Raw genomic sequence first — 24,730 nt, forward strand, 5'->3', positions numbered from 1 at the left:
ATTATTAACATTCCTGTTAAAATCAGTTTGAAGCAAGATTCAGCCCAATGAAGGACGAGACAGTTTCTGCCACTTAATGAACTATATTCATTGTATTAAATGAATGAGTGTACTGACGGGTGCCAGAATGTCCATTGGATTCTCTCTGTTATTATGTGTTGTACTTCTTCACAAATACTACTTTTGTGTTTTGTTTCCATTTTATTTTGTTTAAAAATGCATTTGGCTCCATCTTTTTATTTAACTTACAATTTTTAAACTACATCATCAACCTGCAGTAATCTTTCTTAAGAAGAGGCTCTTTTCTTTTTCTCTTTCTTTGTTTCTCTCGCTCAGTTGAGAAGTAGTGCTCCATTTACCAGGCTGCCCAGCGATAAACTGAAAGCAGTGATACCGCCTTTCTTACCGCCCTCAAGTTTTGAGCTTTGGAATTCTGACCGAACACGACTCAGCAAAGATGGCAAAGCTGAACAGATGAGAACTGCCTGGCCACAGAGAGCGATCAAGCACGATTTTAACAGCAGTGGGAACTCCGATATAGTAAGCAAACAAAATGTGTACGAAAATACTGTGTTATGTCCAGCCCATGCTGACTGGTGAGCCACACTGTGTTTCTGATTAGAAATTACTTTAAAACCACTGTCTCAGTAATGGCTTGTCCTTTTAAGCTCTGCTGTTTAGGAAGAATACACTTCTCTATGGAAGGAACATAAATGGAACAAAAGCTTTGTATGAAATGAAACGACTTGCTCTTAACCAGAATAAAGTTGAGCCCTAACGAATTTGCTGCAAACGGCTAAAGTGGCTGCTGGTTCCACCTATATATTTTAGTTGCCAAAGTAGGTACAGTCATTGGAGTGTGGCGGAAACTGCTCTGATTTGGACAAAGACTAGGGGCAGATGAAAAGAATGAAAGTTTCTCAATTTTTAGGAACTGGGGGGGAGGGAAGAAATATCAGTGAGACATAAATATACAGACATAACATTCTGAAAGATTAGTAATAGATAAAATTGTAGCAATTAGTGATCAAGTGGGCTTGAAGGCATACAGCCTTAAAGTGCAAGTACTGTAAAAAGGGAAAAAGTCTGAATGAATTCTATTTTTTTTATAGAAGGAGGTTGCCTGATTCTACAATGTTTTTAGTGAAAATGCAAAACAAAAGAAAATAGCTCGTTTATCTTGAGACAGGAAGCAAAGCAACCTCGACAACCTTTGCTTTCATAGTTAGAAGGAGAAAAAGGAGAAGTGCTTACTCCCCCGACTTTTAGACTCTAATAGCCAAGTGTAAAGAAGAGTTTATTTTACTAGTCCAGAACTGTATTTCATGTCAGTTCTAGAAATGGGACAATGAAGACATTTTAGGAGGAATTTTTTTGTCTTCCTTTTTTAAGTGAAAGTTAGCTTAATACCAGTAGAGGTGTTTTAGGTGGAATAAGGTGGAGTATTAGAAGGGAAGTGATAGATCACAGGAAGGTAAATGTTCATCATCCTAAAAAAGATGGTTGTAATAACATAAGTAGATAATTGGCACCTGTATATAAAATGAGGAGCAGGGGAAGTAGGGGAGGACTAGCCATCAGTCCTTCTGTGGGGAAGGAAGGGTTTTGCTAAGGGAATAGGGGGAAGGAGAGAAACCTAGTAAGTCAGAGTTAGAAGTCATTTGAGCAACAGGGTAAGAAGCATGAAAAAGCTGAACTCCAAGAGCCATATGTCAGATGGTTGGCAGTGGCCAGTGGTGTAAAAGCAAAAGAATTGAAAGAGGATGTGGATGTGGCTAGGATTTGGCTAGTGTATAGCTAGATCATTAGTGCGTCAGTTAACAATAGTCAATAAAATGGTGCAGGTAGATGTTTAGATTGAAGGGGATATGAAAATGCAACTGGAGGAGAGAAAGTTCATGTCACTCATTGCAGCTTAGTTAGTAAGAAACAGGGATATGATGGATGAGAAGTAGGTGGTAGCTGTTTTGTAAGATGGGAGAGACAAAACGAGGATTCTGCAGAGAAGAAGTTCCCCCCCCGGCCCCACTGCTTGTAATACTGTGTATATCATATCTCAGGTGCATCGTATATGCTCATTTTGTGTTGGCCAAAGGTTAAGGAGAATTAATGCCTTTATTATGGTGTCATTTCTTTTGTTGAGTATACATATATATTCAATGTATATATTTTTATATAAATATATATTCAATAAATAAGATTATTTCTGATATCCCTTTTGTTCTTCAGTGAAAGTTTGAGAACTTAACGGTAAATAAAATAGCAGTTGATCTTTGTCTTGCTCAAACAAGGAAGATGAAAATTATTTTTCTTTTTGTTTTCCAGACATCTGTTAGCAAAGGTACTAGACCAGTCAAATTACCATCATTTGCAAGAAGACCTGCATCTCCTTCAAATTCCAACAACTTCAACCATTCTCCCCATTCTTCTGGTGGATCCAATAACATTGCGGGAATTAACAGGCATGGAGGAGAACTGCATAACAGATCAGGTACCATGCTGCTTTTGTTTTTAATAAGAAAGTTATTTGTATCTGGTTCAGCTAAAAAATTAGCGTTTGTGATGGTGGTAGAAGATGGTAAACCTTTTTGAGGGCTCCTACTGCTGTATAAGCAAAACTTCTATAAATTTTGTTGGAACAGGATTGGACTTTGGACACATAGTGTGCATAAGGGAACAAAAGCCTCGCATCTGTTATAGAAATCTCATAGGTTATCCCCTGTCTCAGAAAAATGTTGATTTTATTGAGTCCACCCATGATGGAACAGGTGGAAGCTTGTTTATTGCAACATACATTTCATAGAACTGTCTCTTACCCATGTTGCTTGCTTTTTGTTTAAAATAAAAATCGGTTTTCCATTAAAAACAAAGTGTGTAAACAAAGCTGCAAGCATTGTATCTGGCAGCTGTAAAGACAATATGGTGAAGCAGCTCATGAAACCTATATCCAAGAGTATGACAGTCAGCTCTGTCTGCGTATAGACAAGGCTGTCTTCTCCTGCGCTTGATTTTTGTTCCCCTTCCTGAAAGCTGCTGAACAGGTCTGAACCTTACAATTCTCTCTCTTACTTCATCCAGTCAGTTTTTAAAAGAGAGTGAGTGGTGGAGAGAGGTGAATTGAGAATTAACAAATATTTTAAAATGATGGTTTCCTTGACTCTGTTTTTATTTTATTTTTTTCTTAGGTGGCAGTGCAGATAATGTTTTGTCTCAGATTGCAGCCCAGAGAAGAAAAGCAGCAGGCTTACCTGAACAGAAACCCAGCCAACAGCATAGTCCAGTCCAGTCAACTCCTTCATCCACTCTGTCTGATGTACAATGTGCTCAAATTGTTGGCAACGGGCATGTTGTAAAGGTACAGAAAAATGTAAATTTTTGTACTTCCAAATTGGCTAATTTTAATAGGTCATGTCTCAGTCATGGATGGTTGATAAATATAACTGCATGACATTGCACAGCCTAAAATGAAAGAATACCTGTTACAGTAGTGGAAACTTTTCAGCTCCACTAACCTTCCTTTTAATTACAAGTCTACAACAGATCAGACCTAATAATAAAACATGATTTTGATTTATTATTAATTTCAGTAAATATAATACTTGATCTTAGGGTAGATCTGCACTGTTATTTTGGTTTCTCATTATTTCTTTCTATGACCCTGACTGAGTCCAGTGTTTTACGTTAGTTATTCCTGGGCTTTCCTCTGAAGTGGTATAGTTAGTTTCCCTCCAAAGGCACAACCTGAGTGCAGAACATGACATAATTTGTACCAGGATCTGCCGACCACAACATGCGCAAATCCAGTCTGCTCCACAAGGTGTTATTTTTAAACAGTATGAACATTAAGTTGTCATCACCAAAGTCAGGTTTTGCTCCTGAGTGCAGGCCGTATTCTCTGCACTGACTTACCTATCAATTTCCTGGAATAGCTTTATCCTCATGACCTGCCCATTTTTGTGCATGTACTTTGAAGTTAACAACTGCTTTGTACAAAATTTTTAAGGATTAAGAACGTAAATCTTCAAAATCTGCAGAGACACGAGTTAGAAAGCAGCATCATAACAGAAGATGTGAAACGTATGGGTTTATTCACACAGGGAAACATTACATGTCAGAGAGCAAGAGAAAGAAAGCAAATTATTTGGGGTTTTAGTTCTAATGTCTGGTTTTATGAAAATGTTAGAATACACGACCAAAAGCAAAATTTCTCAACTTTTTGCTTGTGTAATCTCCAACTGACTCGTTTTGCTTTGTTTTGTTTTCTTTGCATCTTTTCATGAGATTCTTCTTGAAGTTTTGCCCTAAGAAACAAAAATGGCCAGAGTATAAAATTATTACATTTGCTATCTTGTTCTGTGATGTCTTATATGGCAACAGGAAGCGATATGTATATTTAATCCGTAAATATCAATGATAAATGAAGTTAAAAAGCTATTCAGTGATTTAATTGAAATTTCTGGAGGACAAATTCAGAAAAAGAAAAGCGTGCAACTACCAATGCCAAAACAATTTCCATGAATAGTCACTTTGTCTCTGATCTGTGAGTGCTGATTCTGAAGGGACTACTGGTTGCTTTTCAAAGATGAGATGGGGAGCTAAAATTTATAACTCTGCTGGACCCCCAAAAACTATGGACTCATACTGATTCTTTGGCACATGATAATCTTTCCTCCCTTTCTATTCCACGTAACTGCTCCCCAGGTTATAAATGATCTATCTCTTTCTTTCCTGTAGACAAAGCCACTTTATTATCCTCTTCCCTCATTAAAGTCTCCTCTACTGAACAGCTACCAAATGCTTTTTCTTTCAGAAGTGGTCTGACCAATATATTTCTAATTAAACTCTCAGCAGTTCCTCTCAGCTTGTTTTTATCTTGGAAATAATTTCAGAAGAGCTCCTTGTGTGCCCCAGAAAATCTTATTTTTCTCCAGTTATATTAGTTAGCCTATTAAGAGACAATACCTGTGCCTGTGAGCTTTGGGCTGCAGATCTTGGGGCCTGTTGTTATAACAGTGCTGCTACTAAGGAGTTTAACTATTATTCCCACTCACAGTGGAAGACATTAGGAGATAAAGAAGTAGTGAGGTGCAATGCCCTGCAGATCATCTTCTGGGAAGGCAGTTCATCGTACTGTTGAAAAGATTTTTAAATAAAAATGATGCCAGTATGTTGGAAAGGCAACAGCTCTTTCAGTGCTCTTTGCTTAGATGTCTAGATGAATTTCAGTCTATCCACCAGTAACAAAACATGTAATCAGTGTGGATCTTGCTATAGGTGCTCATGTATCACACGTCTGAGGTGACTTTTAGGACATCAGTGTCTTTTGGGAGTACACAATCACATACATATCCACACTGGCTGCAAAAGCTTAAACAGTCTACTTTGTTGTTGTAATCAACAACATAAATGCTGAAAATTTAACATCTATATTCATTGTGGAAATGCTTGTGCCCTCTCATTAGGATCATGCTGTCTAAACTTGGAAATAGCTGATCTAAAAATGCAGCGATGTTACACTGATCAATTTGCAAAAGTTATCCATGAGGCGTGGGATTGTACAAGCCTTAAAGAAAGGAAAAGAAAAACTGAACAACAATTTACAGGGTGATGTAATTTAAATAAATGCAGTCAATGCGCTAGAGAGGGAAGACCATTCTGAAACACAAATGACCAATAACAGAATACAGGGAAATTTGGGACAAAAAATTGAAATGAGTTCACGATGCTCTTCAGAGACCTCTCAAATTTGTATCATGCTACGTTACTTCTAGTCAATTCAATGCAGGGCTAAGTAGGTGGTACATTCTGGCATAGGATAGAGTAATGGAAGAATGTTACCACTCAAATCAGTTTTATCTTTTTATTCTGCATCTCTTTCATTAAGTAGAAAAGTTCCATTTATGCTGTAGCACAGAAGCAAAATTGTAGAGAGGCAGGAACCACTGTAATTCTCCCTTCTTGCCTTGTTACCCAGTTCAACTTTTTTCTTAGGTTTTTCTTGTAGCAGCCTGACTGACAAAAGGTATTTTAAGTTAAACTCTGAATTCAGGAATCCAGGAGAAAATTACCTAAGACTTCTTTTTAGGTCATGTAATGCAAACATTGAAATGTGTGAAGGGATACATAGATTGAGGAATTTAGGAGATGAGGTACATTAACTTGTTTTGGAAAAGACTGATATACATACATATATATTCTTATTCCTCATTTTAATTCGTCTATTTTCCTGTTTTCCATGCCTCCGAATGTATTGAATATTTGTAAAATATTTAATAAATTTGAATCATTTGACTCATGTAAGTATAACAAGTTTAGGGGTTGACTGGAAACTTTCATTCCAGTGCAGCAAGGGGTTTAAATGCACCCAAAACTTAGTTTATGCTTGCTACATATTTCTGGTTAATCCAGCATGAAGTGCTACTTTAAATTAGCATCTGATATACTTTGAAAAGCTTTAATTGAGGCTTTATTTATTTAATTAAATATCTGAATGAAAAAGACCTGTTTTCAGAGTCAAAGTAATTTCAGCTTTTATAAACAGATTAATTGTAGTGCTTGTATATAGTATTGCTTTATAAGAAATCATTTTCTTATTCCAAAATTACAGCCTTAATAAATGTATTTTTCCTGATGAATTTAAGGGGACAGACTCTCACCTGGGCTAAATCGGTATTGCTCCAAATATTTCAGTATGAATCAGGCAGAAGCTTCTAGTTGTGACTACATGCTCTGCAGAAATGATATGCAACTTAAGTAACACTGAAGCATCATATATAGGTAAACACTTTTTTTTAAAAACTGAAATGATTATATGATTAACTACAGCAAAAACTGGAGATGAACAAAAGACCTCCATCTGGGACTTCATCTACATCTAAAAGCACGTCACCAACTCTCACACCTTCCCCATCACCCTCCCCGTCTCCTAAGGTTCACAACGCAGAGTCCTCTCTCTCTTCTTCTCACAGACAGGCCAAGAGCAATGGTTCCAGCAGTGGTACTATTACAGAAGATGGTGAGTAGGTCACTGTAATTATAGGAGATTCATTCATCAAGAGCTTATTTTTAACTTTAGGTCATAAGAAAGGATAATAATGTTACAACTTTTCCAATAAGATTGGAAAAATTAAGTTGAACTTTTAGGTCTAAAACTACAACACTTTTTTTAAAAAGTCATGTTACTGCATTGGAAGCAGGACATCAATTACTTTGTTTTCTTCTGTAAACATCTCAAAAAAAGTGAAAAAAATAACATGACTCAGAATATTTTAAATAAGAGATGGAGGTACCTTTTATCTGGTTTCCGCAAGAGGCACTTTGTACTATTTTTGGTTTTTTTGAAAGTGTCCGTATTGATTTTGTTTTGTTTTCCTTTGTGCTAACTTTGGCTATTGACACTGTACTTCCATTTGACACTAAATGTCAAGCAGGCAGGTCCTGCTTGACCAACCTGATCTCCTTCTATGACGAGGTGACCCGCCTAGTGGATGAGGGAAAGGCTGTGGATGTGGTCTGCCTGGACTTTAGTAAGGCCTTTGACACCGTCTCCCACAGCATTCTCCTAGAGAAGCTGGCGGCTCACGGCTTAGACAGGTGGACTCTGCGCTGGGTCAAAAACTGGCTGGACGGCCGGGCCCAGAGAGTTGTGGTGAATGGAGTTCAATCCAGTTGGCAGCCGGTCACGAGCGGTGTTCCCCAGGGCTCAGTTTTGGGGCCAGTCTTGTTCAATATTCAATTTTCAATATTCAATATTCATTTTATATGAATTTTATATGAATAATTTATATTCAAAATTCAATATTCAATATTCAATTCAGGGCACTGGGGCAACTGGTTCAAGGATCGGGAGCACAGGTAGTGTTTTCCTCTATCCCTACAGTGGCAGGGAAGGATACTGAAAGGAGCAGGAAAACACACCTGATCAACACGTGGCTCAGGGGCTGGTGCCATCGGAGGAATTTTGGCTTTTTTGATCACGGGGAGGTTTACATGGCACCGGGCCAGCTGGTGACAGACGGAGTTCAGCTGTCTCACAGGGGGAAAAGAATCATGGCTCATGAATTGGCAGGGCTCATTGAGAGGGCTTTAAACTAGGTTCGAAGGGGGAAGGGGATAAAACCAGGCTCACTAGAGATGAGCCTGTGGGTGGCGTGCCGATGCCGGGGGCAAAATCGATAGCCCAGCTCAAGTGCATCTACACCAATGCACGCAGCATGGGCAGCAAACAGCAGGAGCTGGAAGCCATTGTGCAGCGGGAGAGATATGACTTAGTCGCCCTCACAGAAACATGGTGGGGTGACTCTCACGACTGGAGTGCTGCAATGGATGGCTATAGACTCTTCAGAAGGGACAGGCGAGGAAGGAGAGGCGGCGGGGTGGCCCTGTATGTTAGGGAGTGTTTCGATTGTCTAGAGCTCAATGATTGTGATAATGGTACGGTTGAGTGTTTATGGGTAAGGATGAGGGGGAAGGCCAACGAGGCAGATATCCTGCTGGGAGTCTGTTATAGACCACCCAACCAGGATGAAGGGGCGGATGAAGTGTTCTATAAGCGGCTGGCAGAAGTCTCTCAATCGCTAGCCCTTGTTCTCGTGGGGGACTTCAACTTCCCGGATGTCTGCTGGAAATACAACATGGCAGAGAGGAAGCAGTCTAGGAGGTTCCTGGAGTGTGTGGAAGACAACTTCCTGACACAGCTGGTAAGTGAGCCTACCAGGGGAGGTGCCTCGCTCGACCTGCTGTTTACAAACAGAGAAGGACTGGTGGGAGATGTGGTGGTCGGAGGCCGTCTTGGGCTTAGCGACCATGAAATGATAGAATTCTCCATTCTTGGTGAAGTAAGGAGGGGGGGCAGCAAAACTGTAACCATGGACTTCCGGAGGGCGGACTTTGGCCTGTTCAGGACACTGGTTGAGAGAGTCCCTTGGGAGACAGTCCTGAAGGGCAAAGGGGTCCAGGAAGGCTGGACGATCTTCAAGAAGGAAGTCTTAAAGGCACAGGAGCAGGCTATCCCTGTACACCGTAAGAAGAACGGGCGGGGAAGACGACCGGCCTGGCTGAACAGGGAGCTCTTGCTGGGACTCAGAAAAAAAAAGGAGAGTTTACCGCTTGTGGAAGAAGGGGCAGGCGACTCAAGAAGAGTACAGGGATCTCGTTAGGTCGTGCAGAGAGGAAATGAGAAAGGCAAAAGCCCAGCTAGAACGCAATCTGGCCGCTGTCGTTAAAGACAACAAAAAAAGCTTTTACAAATATATTAATGACAAAAAGAGAGCCAAGGAGAATCTCCATCCTTTATTGGATGCGAGGGGGAACATTGTCACTGAGGATGAGGAAAAGGCTGAGGTACTCAATGCCTTCTTTGCCTCAGTCTTTAACAGGCAGACCAGTTATCCTCAGGGTACTTGGCCCCCCGAGCTGGAAGACAGGGACGGCGAGCAGGATGAACCCCCCATAATCCAAGAGGAAGCAGTCAATGACCTGCTATGCCACCTGGACGCTCACAAGTCTATGGGGCCGGATGGGATCCACCCGAGAGTGCTGAGGGAGCTGGCGGAGGAGCTCGCCAAGCCACTCTCCATCATTTATCAGCAGTCCTGGTTAACGGGGGAGGTCCCGGATGACGGGAGGCTTGCCAATGTGACGCCCATCTACAAGAAGGGCTGGAAGGAGGATCCGGGGAACTACAGGCCTGTCAGCCTGACCTCGGTGCCGGGGAAGATTATGGAGCGGCTCATCTTGAGGGCGCTCACAAGGCATGAGCAGGACAACCAGGGGATCCGGCCCAGCCAGCACGGATTCATGAGAGGCAGGTCCTGCTTGACCAACCTGATCTCCTTCTATGACGAGGTGACCCACCTAGTGGATGAGGGAAAGGCTGTGGATGTGGTCTACCTGGACTTCAGCAAGGCCTTTGACACCGTCTCCCACAGCATTCTCCTAGAGAAGCTGGCGGCTCACGGCTTAGACAGGTGGACTCTGCGCTGGGTCAAAAACTGGCTGGACAGCCGGGCCCAGAGAGTTGTGGTGAATGGAGTTCAATCCAGTTGGCGGCCAGTCACGAGCGGTGTTCCCCAGGGCTCAGTACTGGGGCCGGTCTTGTTTAATATCTTTATCAATGATCTGGATGAGGGGATCGAGTGCACCTTCAGTAAGTTTGCAGACGACACCAAGTTGGGCGGGAGTGTTGATCTGCTGGAGGGTAGGAAGGCTCTGCAGAGGGACCTGGACAGGCTGGATCGATGGGCCCAGGCCAACTGCATGAGATTCAACAAGGCCAAGTGCCGGGTCCTGCATTTCGGCCACAACAACCCCATGCAGCGCTACAGGCTTGGGGAAGAGTGGCTGGAAAGCTGCCTGTCGGAAAAGGACGTGGGGGTGCTGGTTGACAGCCGGCTGAACATGAGCCGGCAGTGTGCCCAGGCGGCCAAGAAGGCCAATGGCATCCTGGCCTGTATCAGAAATAGTGTGGCCAGCAGGAGTAGGGAAGTGGTTGTGCCCCTGTACTCGGCACTGGTGAAGCCGCACCTCGAATACTGTGTTCAGTTTTGGGCCCCTCACTACAAGCAGGACATTGAGGTGCTGGAGCGTGTCCAGAGAAGGGCAACGAGGCTGGTGAGGGGTCTGGAGAACAAATCTTATGAGGAGCGGCTGAGGGAACTGGGACTGTTTAGCCTGGAGAAAAGGAGGCTGAGGGGAGACCTCATCGCTCTCTACAACTACCTGAAAGGAGGTTGTAGCGAGGTGGGTGTCGGTCTCTTCTCCGAAGTAACAAGCGATAGGATGAGAGGAAACGGCCTCAAGTTGCACCAGGGGAGGTTTGGATTGGATGTAAGGAAAAATGTCTTTCCTGAAAGAGTGGTTAAACATTGGACCAGGCTGCCCAGGGAAGTGGTTGAGTCCCCATCCCTGGAGGTATTTAAAAGACGAGTAGATGCGGCACTTAGGGACATGGTTTAGTGGGCATGGTGGTGTTGGGTTGATGGTTGGACTCGATGATCTTGGAGGTCTTTTCCAACCTCAATGATTCTATGATTCTATGATTCTAATATCTTTATCAATGATCTGGATGAGGGGATCGAGTGCACCCTCAGTAAGTTTGCAGACGACACCAAGTTGGGCGGGAGCGTTGATCTGCTGGAGGGTAGGAAGGCTCTGCAGAGGGACCTGGACAGGCTGGATCGATGGGCCTAGACCAATTGTATGAGATTCAACAAGGCCAAGTGCCGGGTCCTGCACTTCGGCCACAACAACCCCATGCAGCGCTACAGGCTTGGGGAAGAGTGGCTGGAAAGCTGCCTGTCGGAAAAGGACCTGAGGGTGCTGGTCGACAGTCGGCTGAACGTGAGCCGGCAGTGTGCCCAGGTGGCCAAGAAGGCCAATGGCATCCTGGCCTGTATCAGACATAGTGTGGCCAGCAGGAGTAGGGAAGTGATCATGCCCCTGTACTCGGCACTGGTGAGGCCGCACCTTGAATACTGTGTTCAGTTTTGGGCCCCTCACTACAAGAAGGATGTTGAGGTGTTAGAGTGTGTCCAGAGAAGGGCAACGAGGCTGGTGAAGGGTCTGGAGAACAAGTCTTCTGAGGATCGGCTGAGGGAACTGGGGTTGTTTAGCCTGGAGAAAAGGAGCTCAGGGGAGACCTTATCATGCTCTACAACTCCCTGAAAGGAGGTTGTAGCGAGGTGGGTGTCGGTCTCTTCTCCCGAGTAACTAGCGATAGGACGAGAGGAAATGGCCTCAAGTTGCACCAGGGGATGTTTAGATTGGACATGAGGAAAAATGTCTTTCCTGAAAGAGTGGTTAAACATTGGGACAGGCTGCCCAGGGAAGTGGTTGAGTCCCCATCCCTGGAAGTATTTAGAAGACGTGTAGATGAGGCACTTAGGGACATGGTTTAGTGGGCATGGTGGTGTTGGGTTGATGGTTGGACTCGATGATCTTAGAGGTCTTTTCCAACCTTAATGATTCTATGATTCTATGATAGAGAGAGGTGATATTTGACTCGCTTTCTGTCCTTCTATCATGGCTTAGCTGTAACGTATTGACTGCTGGAGAAAATCCTTTCTCATTTTATTTAGTGCCATTTTATAATGATGGCTTGATAATATAAAGACTTGTCGGTTTAGAAATACATAAAGGGAAGAGAACTCGCTGCTGGATAACAAGGGGAATTCCCCAAGCTGTCAGCTCTTCTGATCTCTCCTGGTGAAGCTGGGCTTTGTGACTGCACCACTAGTGCCATGATACAGTGAGTTTCCTCTGTAGCAGAGGGATAGGTTGTCAGAAGTCTAAGTAGTTCTGGGTTCATTGTGCTTGTAAGCTTTCGTAGTTAAGTGGTCCTTTAATTCAAGGGCTTCTCTTACCGTGACTTGATTCAGCAGCAACAGTATGAATGCTCATAGGCCCAGCAGTAATCAGAAGAATAAGTACAGAAGGCCTGCAATGTTAACTTTTCTTTTTCTTTCAAGTAAACTTAATTAGAAAATTGATTTACATTGAACATTACTGTGAAGGAATAGTAGGCAGCAGGGTTCAGAGTTGTGCGTGGTTTCTTTTTAGGCAACCACTTGGTGGACCATCAACAGCTTGTCCCTATTCTGAGAACCAGTGATGTGGAGAATCATGAAAGACGAAACCATGTGAGAATAAAAGGAGGCTCTGAAAACTTGGAGAAAGGTAATCTTACCTACTGCTACAGAGTAGTACAAAAGAGGTGCTAAATAGGAGTAATGTGGCAGAAGTAGTACTCCAGCTTTCTCCAGGAATGTAAGTAAGGAGACAAGATATGAGTAGAGCAAAAGGAAGACTTAGTGAAAAAGCAAAGGAGAAACAATATGTTATGCAAGAGTTGTAAAACAGGGAGGTTTCAGGTTTTGTTCAATCTTAATGTATGATACAGGAACTGGAAGAGGGAAAGAGGAAAAGAAAACATGAAAGGCTACAGCTCAAAGCATTGTCTCTGTGTGTGAAAAGTGTTAGATGTTATAGTTGTTTATGACAGCAAGGCTCTGGGCTCAGAGACCCTGAAAGTTTCTTCCCATTTCACAACCTATAATTTAAGCACACCAGCGTGATGAAAAATGAGAAGGCTAACTAACAACCTAAAAGAAAAAAAGGTTAATAATATATCTAAGAATTTCTAATGAAACTTTTACTTTTTTTCTGTAAGATGATATTTTTCATCGAACTTCATGGAGAAGTTCTCATGCTATGTTTTTAAAGCTGGTTACCTTTTCCCATGGATTAACCTCAGTTAGGGTACTAAAGCTTTTAGACTGAAACGATGCCAACCTTTACAAATCATGTTAAGCATACCACATTAGTTGGCCTTGAGGTAAAAAAACAAACCCTAGCAGAAAATAAGACTCAACTAGAATTTTTCACTTCAGTTTTCTGTGGGCTCTTCTGTGTAAAGAAGGAGGCTTCCAGAATGGTGCATAGAAAAGTGTGTCCCTCTCAAGATACTTGACGTCTTTTGAGAAGCTTAGAGAGTGAGATTGTCTTTTGTGTTTCTACTGATGACGAAAGAAAAGGGACAGTCAAAAGACAAAGAAGTGAAAGAAATAAAAGCAAAGTATATTTGGGAGTGGAATAGTGATGTCTTTACAATGAAAGTGAGTTTATATGGGGATTATTAAATATAGCTTGGTTGTGTAATGTAATCATTCATGTTCTTCATTTTGACTTTGACTCCTTAGTTTAACTGACCACTTTGGTACTTCTGGGGGGAAAAAAAAAGTCACCTGTGACAGCAAAGCAATAAAACCAAACAGAGTCCTTAGTTGAGAGAGGTAGTGTGTAATTGAGAGAGGTTATGTGATGGCGGGTTGTTCTAGAACTGCACTTACACTTTTTAACTGGCTAACCACGTTTTAAACATGTGGGAAGAGTCACTGTCAGGTCCTCCAACTTTCAGTTTCCTTAGACTTTGAGAGAAAACCCAATATCCAGTGCTGTTAGTCTTGGAAGGTAAGCTTATGAAACTTAATTTCTGCACAGGTTTCATCGTAGCTGGACTTCAGCTATCTGTGTTCGAGATGCCTGGATGTCAGGCACTTAAGGAGGAGAGGTTCAGATATACTGTTGTTGTATCAGTGTTTTGAATGAGCAGCTGGGTGGTTGCTTGCTCTACACTTGCCCTCCTGGATCTTGACGTGGAAATATGCCGTTCAGTTCATTGCCTGCTTGAGGAGTTTTGCTGTCTAACCTGCATGATCTGGGTCAGCCATCTGGGGCCAAGCACCTGTGGTTTAGGCATTGAAGTGCCTAAGTTGTGCCTAGTGGTTTGGTTTTTTAAGATCCTTTTAATGAGGAAGAAAGGGCAATACAACAGAAAGATTTTATCCTAGCAAGGTAAGACTAGATGGAATTACAGTATATGGAAGTTGGTGAGAACACAATAAGCCAATATTTTAATTTCTGATGCAGAGTAAACGTGATTGGGTTTTTGTTACCATATATCACTGTGTGGAATATATGTTTTAATATATATTTTCAGCAGTTAAGAGTGCAGAAATCACTAAAATCTTTCCTGATCCATGGGGGTTGTGTGTTTTCTTTTTCTTTTCTATTATTACAGATGAGCTGACTGGCATCCTTAAAAAATTGTCACTTGAGAAATATCAGCCTATTTTTGAGGAACAAGAGGTATGTCTTTTTTAAAAGATTTATTTTTTACCATTTTAGAAGAAGTAGGGTGCGACACACATTGCATCAGAATTGTGATCCAGAATCTCAAATTTAAAGTTTTACAACCATTTCCGGTTGCAGAGAGGACCTTGAAACATGGACCAAGCAGTATTCGTGGCATTCTCCAGGATACTGCAAATATCAGTGCTTTTTACACTGAAACTACAATTTTGATACAGATAGGTGCTTCAGATTTTTTTTTTCCCCTCTCTGTTTTTACACTCTACTTTTTCTATATAAGTCTATATCCAATTTGGCTGAACAGTTTATAGGATGTACTGTATCATCCCTGGAATCACAGCTGGAACCTCATTTGCAGATGGAGGACAGCAGGGTGTGAGTCACCAAGATGGCTGCTTTCTATTCTTTATCCGCTATGAATAAGCAACAGGAGAATTAAATTGGGGAACCTAAGCATCATTGTAGATGAGGCCTGTGACAGTGACTTACCTGAAGGATGCAATGAAAGGAAACATTGCTGAAAATCAGTAAAATTAATTCATTATAGTGTTTAAGACAGTATCAGATGTGAGCAATAATTGTGTGTTTGTTTGGCCAAAGGCAGAGGGTAGTGAATGGACATACAATAAATTGACATTGCTGCAGAGTTCCAGATTCAGCACGACAAACACAATACACCGGGCTTATTATCGTTCCCCTACATGATAGGGAAGGGAGCATTTTATAGAAATGAATGTGCTCTGTCTGTGAAGGTTATATCAATATGAAAAGTTTTAGATGTTTCTTCTTATCACGGCCTTACGGATGTGTTGATATAGTAAAAACTGATATATGAATAAACCCTAGGTTTTCCTCAGGAGACATTGGAAAAGTACACACAATATTCTGAAATTCAAAAAATACTCGCGGGGGGGGAGGGGGAAGAAAAGAAAAGAGAGAAATCTTAGGCTTATTCAACTAGCTGCTACTGTAAGTAGAGGAATTTTTGTGGAGAGTATATATTTTTGTATTGATAGAGCTTGTCTGAAAAAAGTTAAAAATCCATTAATATTTTAAATATACTATGATAATTAATTGAATTATTAACAGCAGATTTAAAACCTGACAATGCTGGTAAAGTGGGTAGCATTTGGTGCTGGTAATTCATTAAAAATTTTTGTGTGCACAATATTTACAGTAAGTCTATAAAATTAAAAAAAAAACCCGAAACACTTTTAACCTGTAATAGTGAATCTTTGCCTAGGTAAATTGGTCTTGCCTTTTTTTCCTTTTTTTTTTTTCATATGCAGGTGGATATGGAAGCCTTCCTTACACTTACTGATGGTGATCTGAAAGAGCTGGGTATTAAAACCGATGGATCAAGGCAGCAAATTTTGGCAGCTATTTCTGAACTGAATGCAGGAAAGGTACATTTTGAAGTACTGTACTTAGTAAATTAATTCAAGGTTTGCTTATATTGTTAATTCAACATACATTTCAAAATTCAGTTGCAGATGTTAGTTAGAAAAGCCAAATGAATGTCTTCCAAGCAAAATATTTAATGTATTTGATTAGTGAAAAATATCTTCCTTTGTGGTACTCCCTGTTCTCTTTCATTAACTCTTTCCTAGTTCAGTGACTGTACAGTTCTTTTACAGAGTATTGGAAGTTATATCAGAAGCTACTGGTAACATAAACATTGGCAATATTGCAGTTACTGGATATTGATTTCACTGATGCTAAAAAGAATCCTCTGGCCACTGTAGTCCAGCTAGAGAATATAATGTAAAAGGAAATGTCTCCTTTGTTTTGCCTAACAGTTTTTGATTTCTCTGTGATTCGGTAAATAGCACTTCTCTCATTCCTTACGCTTTTATTGCCTTTTAATTTTATTGACAATAAGCAAATTTGCTAAGAATGGCATACAGTAAGCAATGTTCTTGTCAGAGGGATTACGGACTGGAGCATGTCTTTAATTAGGCCTGCTGACACTGCTCAGCTGCTTTTTCAGTTTTGAGGTCCATTCTCTCTCCGATACTGGAAGCTCGGATAAACAAAACATAAAGACAATTTCCCCAAGTTAAGATCAACAGCAGCAAGTGATGAGGCTAAAAATTAGGGGAGATGGATGATGCTCCATGCTATAAAGCTATGAAGAAAATAATGAAAATTTTTTATTGCTGTCTGGTAGTTTCAGGAAAAGATTACTATCAGGTTTTCTGCATATCCAGGAAGTAAGGATTTGTTATTATTCCTAATAGTACACTGTGACTCTCTGGGCATAGACACACATATTTACACAATTTTTTGTGAACTCTTAACAAACTCATTTTTTAAACAGAAATTTAAGAATATCTTGTTTTAATTTATTGTGCTTTTACAGGGACGAGAGAGACAGATTTTACAAGAAACTATACACAACTTCCACTCTTCCTTTGAAAGTAGTGTCAGTAACACAAGACCTCCAGGTCATTCCCAGTGTAAGTAGCACCTGAAATTAATTGAAAAATGTATGGATACTTTTAATTAATAGTGGCTAGAAGACAGAATGTGACAAACAAGCCAGTTAACTGCTTTCTGGGTTAATGATTGACGTGTGTCTGTGTCTTTCGCTGAGACTGTAGAGAAGATTTCAAGGTAAAAACGTAGAGTTATCTGTAAGATTTTTACACACACTTCAGTACTGTCTGAAGTAAGCATAAGATTTTTGTTATGCATTACTAAACACATAAAATGGATGTAAGTATAGCAAACTATAGTATACAGTATACTGTATATAGTGTGTATATATAGCAGCAGTGGGAGGTGCGTTTCTGTATGATACATAATTTACTTTTGCATACTTTTTATAGGAGACAATTTTCTTCAGTGTGATCAAGTAGATTAAATATATTCAAGGTTTACAATTTAGTATACTGGCTTAGATAGCTATGTTAATTATGTATTTATGTATGTATGCATTTAGTTATTTTGTATAAGTAATATTTTTATATGATTGTCTATAGTCGGTTCCTTTAGAATACATCTATTCCAACCACCAGCGTTAACTGCTAGCCATTGCTGGAGAAACTGCCTTTTAAAATGTACTGTCTATAATCAAAATGTACAGAAAGGTGTTGCTGACATGTAACAAATGAATACATTTACTACAGTCACCCCTAGATATAAAAGTTGCAAATCTCTGTCCTGCCAGCCACCTGAGCGAAAGACAGATATGCATCTGTTACTCAGGGTTAAGGAATGGGGCAAAACCTATTCATATGTCTATTTCTGGATCCATGTTTTAGGAGGAACATGAAAGCTACTGAATGGCCTCGAGAAATTCACCATGTTAAAGTGCCTCTTACTCTCCTTCAGTTGCTTATTCTGCTGCTTACATCCACTCACAAAATCATTTCATTTGTTTAGTGGTTATGTTAAATAATATTTCAGGTATTGCGTGTTTTAGGAGGCCTTAATAATGAGCAAGTCCCAGTTCCAATCTCAGTCAGCTGAATATCACTAGATATGTGAAAGCAGGTGCTAACTGTAGTCCTACTGCTGTCTTGGGGAAAACTGGGCATTGCTGGGGTAGCTAGTCAATGTGGCCTACTTTCTGTATTCTGTAGAGTCTGCTTGGCTGAAAGCCACTATCAGGTGTCGCTGTATGCATTGTGCAGCTTATTTGCCATTCTCAGAGTAGTCAGCATGTATGGGAACTTCTGGATGTCTCTTGATAACATCCCAGACTTGAAGAGCCTCTTCTGTAGGTACTACTAGGTGAGCAGAAGCTGCTATTTGGGATTTGATAACATGGTGCAATGAACTGGAATTACTCAAGAACTGAAGAAGCATACAGATGTAACGAGTCTCCAAGCAACTTGCTGAGCCTAACCACTGAGCTTAAAAGTGTCTTGAAGACAGCAAAAGGATGGTAATGGTGGCATAGAGTTGGGGAGAACATCCTTTTGTAAGAATGGAGGCAACAGTTGCTCCTGCTGACCAGCTGACAAGATGCTGCAAGGAGGCTGCCGTCAGAGGTCTAGCTTTTGGGTTTTTGTGTGTGAGAGCTCCATGAAATAGATTTGGCTGTGAAACAGCAACAGAAGCACTAACAGAGAAGGAAGAGGAAGAGAACATGTAGATAAAAGAAGTTTCTGCACCAGGTAAGCTGCTTTTTATTGTAAAAAGTAGCAGTGGAACCCTTATGCAGTCTCTGGAACTTGAAGTAATTTCCAGGAATGTCTAATATTTTAGAGCATAAGAGCAGCTGTACAGAGTCAGATCCAAGATCCATACAGTTGTGTTCAGCTTTTTCATCCGGTCTCATTTGACATTGGTGTGAAGAGCTGCTTGCTTTCGTTTGCTGTGAACTTGCCATGTCCTGACTTCTTTTGCTTCATCCTACTGGATGGACAGTGGACAGTGGACAATTGTTTCCTCTTCACTGCCTTCATGCCACTGATGATTTTACAGATATCTGTGATACTCTTCCTCAGGCATGTTTTTTCCAGATGGAAGACTTACAGGCTGCTTAAACATTCCCTATACCATAGTTTTTCTGACCTCTTTTCCTTTTCTACTATATCCCTTCAGACTTGGAGATACCAGCCTAGCATACAATATTCAAGATGTAGGCATACCGTGGATGTTCTCTTGCCCTTTCCTAGTTATTTCTAGTACTCTGCTTTTTTGACTATAACTGAAGACTGAATTGGTATTAATTGGAACTACCTCTTAAAACCCAGCTCATCTACTGAGTTTGAGCTCAGAGCCTATCATTTTATATAACCGCTCATACATCGTTTTTTCTATATGCCTTACTTCATATTACTTCATATTTATCTTCATCAAATTTTGTCTGCCATCTTATTGTTTGGGCACTGATGTCTCATGAAGTCCTTTTGCCAGTCTTCTGTTTGCCTTTTTATTTATATGGGTAACTTAGGAAAGTTTGTCACTTTATGCCCTTTCGAAATCATATATTGAATATCCTAAGTCCTCATGCAGATCCCTATGAAATGCTAGTGGTGAATCTCTCTCTACTATGGAAAAAGTCACTGTTTACTCCCACCTTCTGTCCTCTGCCTTCCTAACCGATTATTTATCCACACAAGAAATTTTCTTTTTACCCTGTGGGTTCGTCATTGTCTTAAGAGCCAGCCTTGGACCTTGTGAAATGCCTTGTAAAAATCCAGGCATCAAGTGGACCTCTTTTGTCTCCAAGACTGTTGGCACCTTCAAGGAATTCCAGTAGGTTGGTGAGGCAAGACTTTTCAAATCCCTTTTTGATTGTTTTCCACAAAATTTCAGATTCTTTGTTATAGCTTATGCTAATCTGCCTGGTACTACTGACCATCTCACTGTTCTGTGTTTCCCTGGATCTCCTCTTGAACCATTAAAAAAAATTAGCGTAATTTTTATCACTTCTCAGTTATGTGGCAATTTAAAGAAGAACCTGTGCTCTGTACTCAGCAGCTCAGCTGCTTAATCCTTGTGTTCCTCTAAAACATCTGGCTTAGCAGTTTGTTATTGTTTGCTTTGTGTATTTGTTTCATAACCTTTTTTACCAATACTTCAGATTAAGATACCTTGGACTCCCACATAAAGAAGGCTTCTGAAATGGGAACCTTCCCAAGCTTTTCCATGGTGAATACATGTAGGTTTTCTGATGTGAACTTACTTCTCTAGCTCATTACAGTCTAATCATTGATTGGCATCATGGCATCTGTAACTGGCTGCCTCCTGTGATGTGTTTGAAAAGTAATATGTGGATTTTTTGTATGCTTTTTGCGTGGTCCACAACCACTGGTTTCTCTACAGCTCTTCTAGGAGCCTGTCTGGACACCATTAGCAGGAAAGCCACTTCATGGTTTGCCCTTTTAGAAAGCTAGATGTAGCTCACAGGAAAATAAAAACATCCTGCTCTTCCAGCTGTGTCACTATCACTGTTTTCACACCTATCACTGTGATTTCCTCAATATTTTGAGTCATTTTAAAAGCTCAATACCTAAAACAGAGTGGCTGCCAGCGTAGCTCTGCTTTTATGAAGTTTCCAGCCTATAGGGATGTAAAGAAGATAATGAAATACAATCCGAATATATCCATAAGACTCAGAAATGAAAAAGCAGGAGAAAAGAAACTAAATCCTCACTTACTGGAAATGTATCTTATAATTGTGTGAGGTCTGTAGGCTGACTACCATCACCAAGCTTGCGAATGTGTACAGCTTCCACACTCTTCCGCTTCCATAGCTCCAATGCCCACTTAGCTTCAGTTCCCCCCAAAATGCCCCAATCCACACTGCCCAGGCTCAGCCCCTCCCCTGCTGCCACTGGGTCAGGAGCTGTTGCTGCTCATGAAACCTGGTATGAGATGGCAGGCAACAGAAATAGAAAAGCATCTAGATGAGTGTTTCTAGAATGGAAAAGAGAACTGCAGTGATTATGTTTACACTTCTAAGGAATGCAGTACAAGGAAAACAATGAGAGGCAGAAAAAGTAAAAGCAAGACCATCAGAAGTAGAGGATTGAAATTGGTATAACCAATTTCACACAACAGACTTGTTTAGGGAAGATACTGGAGTTTCTTCTCGATGTTTTTTTGGCAGTTCAAAATCAATTGCTGGCTTGTATCCTCAGCTAGCTTCTGGTTGAGCACCTCCTGCTGAGGTCATTGCTTCTGAACTCGCTGTGATACTCACTACAAGAACTCGTAGAAAAGTTGTTGAGTGTTTGCTGGGTTTTGGCAGATGAGCTATTTCAATTATAATAAAGGTCACAGTTGGGAGAAAGATTCCTCTGTATGTCAGTTGCTGTGTCATCCCTGGGGCTGGAAGCGAGACGATTCTGCTTTGCGGAAGACGACAGGCTTTGACATACATTTGTTTTCTGTCAGAAGGATACTGAGACCGCTTCCTCCCCACCCCACGCCAGCGATACTAGGTTAGGCTGTGGGAGCTCCATATTCCAGTCCTTGCCTGAACTGCATAAGGCAGATGACTGCCCTACCTGCAGTATAAATAATTCAGTGGTTACTGGACGCGTAAGCCATTAGGTTCGGGGGCACCATAGATCTTGTCCCTATTCTGAATAGGCAAACAGTACTTGCATGGAGAGTGTTGCCTCCGTCTCTTTTTTTAATGGAAATGAATTGGTGACCTTCAGAAAATTCTGCCGAAATGAATTCATTGCAAGAGTGAATGTTACGGATTTTTTTGACACTTCAGTAGTTTTCAAGGAAAAAAAAATATGGCTTGGAAAATTGCCAATGCATGCTAATCACCCTGTCCTTGATAAGAGAAACTACTAGGAAGATACTGCTTCTTTATAACTCGGTGAACTGTGTCAAACAAACACAGAATTAGCTTGCTGCTTCACCATTTAAATTTAGAGCAGATGACCAGCTCGTGGAGGCATGAGGCAAGATGACTGCTCTGAGGAAGAAAACGTTCCTCCTTTGTCTGGGCTCCCAACTTCAATGAAACAGCAAATGGCAGCATGAAGTCCAGATTTCTGAGGAAACTGGATTTAAGAAATTGTATCACCCCGGGAAATGTTTATGTTTGTAGTTTGAGGTGACCTTTTTGCTTACATGATTCTAGTAAAAAAGAAAATCAGACTTTTTGAACGCCTAATTGCCAGGACTAATTGTTCAGGGGTTTTTTTTTGGGGGGGAGGGGGGAGTGTCAAGATTCATGCAGTCATCAAGTGGATAATTAAAGGGTTGAACAGATCTGGCAACGATCTGCAGGTTAGTTGAAAGAAATGACACCAAAGGAGAGAGAGCTGCATCTCAACACAGACTTGCCAAATCAGAAACGAAAAGCTGAAAAAAGTTCATGTGGATTCTGTGAAACTCCATGGGAGAAAAAAAAGGAGCAAACCAACTGAAATGATTTCTTCCAGAAGAGTAGAAATAAAATCCCATATGCTAGTTATAATACATATGTAAGGAAGTGTTACATTTTAGATCTGTGATAAAAAATGGAAACAGTTCATGGAGTTCTCTTGCCCAAGTCTGGGCTTGTAACAGAATTTGCCATTTCTACAAAGATCACATGAAAAGAGCAAGAGAGCATCCAAGGTTTATACTCTGAAGGACACAATCTTCTTTTTCTCCTAGGGCATTTCTTAACCTCATCATGAAAATTAACAAAGATTTGTTGGAGGTAAAGCTAACTGCCAGTAGCTTAGTTTACCTTCTAGTATCAAGTTTATTGAAATGCTCGAAAGAAAAAGATGAGCCTCGTCACTTGGTGCAGGCATCCAGCTGCTCTCCCCCACCTAAACATAACAATTCTCTTATAACAGGTGGGAAGAAAAGAGAACACCCCAACATCTAGCAGGGGCACTGAACAAAGGGAGGATTTAGATATCAAAAGAATAAACTGAATATTCTCCAGATACAAGTTAAATGAAGAGTAACTACGCCTATGATGAAAAAAGAATATGATGCTATATGATGCATATAATGAATATGATAATATTCATTCTATAATTCTTTTCGGAAATTCTGGTCTTCCAGTTTCTCTTTACATATGATGGTATGATGCATATTGATACATACGTACACATATGTATCTGCAGATACATATATAGGTATTTTAAAAGATGTGACACAATAAAGTAGAAGAGAGTGGGGAGTCGTTTGTACATTTACTTTCTACTTTTGGATTCAGAGTCAAAAATATCAAATGGAAGTTATCCAGAGGAGGGAGTTACAGAGACTGCAGAGTGAGAAGTAAAAATGGGAGCAAAACCAATATAGACTTGCAAGTAAAAATCATACAGGATTCAGGTGGTCACTTGCTGGAAAGGTACACATTGAGAAAACGGAGATACTGGAAAGGTTTGTGGCAGTAGATGACCTTTTCAGACGTGACTTTGACTTTTCATACCTTCTTCGCACAGGAGGGGGCTTAAGGTGAGTAAAATGAATTACAGGGTCAAATTGTTGGAGTCTGGTATAACAATGATACTGGGAAATGTGGGCCTGTTTCTGGTAGTTGTGGAATTAGTCTGTCTTCTTTAAAGCTGTGAGTCTTGCTGGTTGCAGTTTTTCAGATTTATTTTTTTTTCTTTTACAGCACCTGGCTGCTCTATAAAACCACAAGAAGCTGTTTCTCCTAAAAGGTAGCTACTGGAAAAAAAGATTTTTTTCTTATGGTGAGGTTTCGCATCTAGCTGAGTAAATCCAAGTGTACAAATGAAAATTTGAAAAGTTAGTCCTGACTACAGCTGTATAGGACTTTCTGCAGTAATGTGCCTAAAATTTGAATCCAACACAGAATCAAAGAAAATAATAAAGAGATTGCTTTTATGGTTCAACCTAAGTGTTGAATTGTTCAAGACGTCAGTGGTCTGGATTTGAGAAGAACGAAGTCAGAAGAGCAGGAAGAATGAATGACCATATAAGAAGATCGATGTTTTCATTCCACTCTTGCCCATAGATGAAGAACCCATAGGAGGCCTACAAGGACACAGTCAGGAACAACAAAAGCATGGAAGAAGGCATGAAACCCACCACGAATTACGAGAGCTTCTACATGGAGAAATATATAAACCGAATATGCCTCTATTGACTGGATACAGATAAAGGAGTCCAAATGGAAAATGTAATGGTTTCGTGAGAAGGAATATAAAGGAAAAGGAATGCTGCGTTCTTCATTAACCAACATACACTTTATCTATTCAATATTAAGAGGTTAGAACAGCAGTAAAAGTAAATATGAAATACCTATTTGTAAAAATAGCACTTTATTTAAGGAAATGCATAATCTGTCACCAATATTTAAACAGAAATAGTGTTAAAATATTTTATATTGCTGATCAGTTGTTTTGAGAATAAAACCATTTAACTGATATTGCCTGGGTTTTTTTGAACAGTAACACTAGCAGGTCCTTAAAATATATTTTTATAACCTGATTTTTGTAATAATTTTGAAAGGACTAGTTATAGTAATTATGAGTGGAAATAATTTTCTGCTTAGTAAATACAAATTTTTGTGGAGCAATTAAAATACAAGTCATCAGAAGCCTCTGACACTACATCTACCTTTCTGAAGACTCACAAATATGTAACTTTACCACTGGCTGAATTCAGCGTGAGTCCAGGAGTACTA

At 40.5% G+C, this 24,730-nt stretch overlaps 1 protein-coding gene across 5 annotated transcripts in view; it reads left to right on the forward strand.

Annotated features, from left to right (window-relative positions):
- The window catches only part of ANKS6 (ankyrin repeat and sterile alpha motif domain containing 6), a 52,415-nt gene extending 27,951 nt beyond the window's left edge, over positions 1-24,464 (forward strand). For 3 of the 5 annotated variants that reach the window (XM_076330190.1, XM_076330191.1, XM_076330193.1), the window contains 9 exons: positions 337-540; positions 2,326-2,491; positions 3,186-3,355; positions 6,826-7,015; positions 12,559-12,675; positions 14,579-14,646; positions 15,939-16,055; positions 17,012-17,108; positions 23,696-24,464. In XM_076330190.1, coding sequence (XP_076186305.1) covers positions 337-540; positions 2,326-2,491; positions 3,186-3,355; positions 6,826-7,015; positions 12,559-12,675; positions 14,579-14,646; positions 15,939-16,055; positions 17,012-17,108; positions 23,696-23,745 — 1,179 coding nt within the window. In that variant the 3' untranslated portion in view covers positions 23,746-24,464. Of the gene's footprint in view, positions 1-336; positions 541-2,325; positions 2,492-3,185; positions 3,356-6,641; positions 6,762-6,825; positions 7,016-12,558; positions 12,676-14,578; positions 14,647-15,938; positions 16,056-17,011; positions 17,109-23,695 lie in introns of those variants that run through there. The other 2 variants (XM_076330192.1, XM_076330194.1) reach the window with 2 other exon arrangements.
- Positions 24,465-24,730: the final 266 nt, after the last annotated feature.

This window comes from Aptenodytes patagonicus, chromosome 2 (genome assembly GCF_965638725.1).
Source record: "Aptenodytes patagonicus chromosome 2, bAptPat1.pri.cur, whole genome shotgun sequence".
Classification (NCBI taxonomy): Eukaryota; Metazoa; Chordata; class Aves; order Sphenisciformes; family Spheniscidae; genus Aptenodytes; species Aptenodytes patagonicus.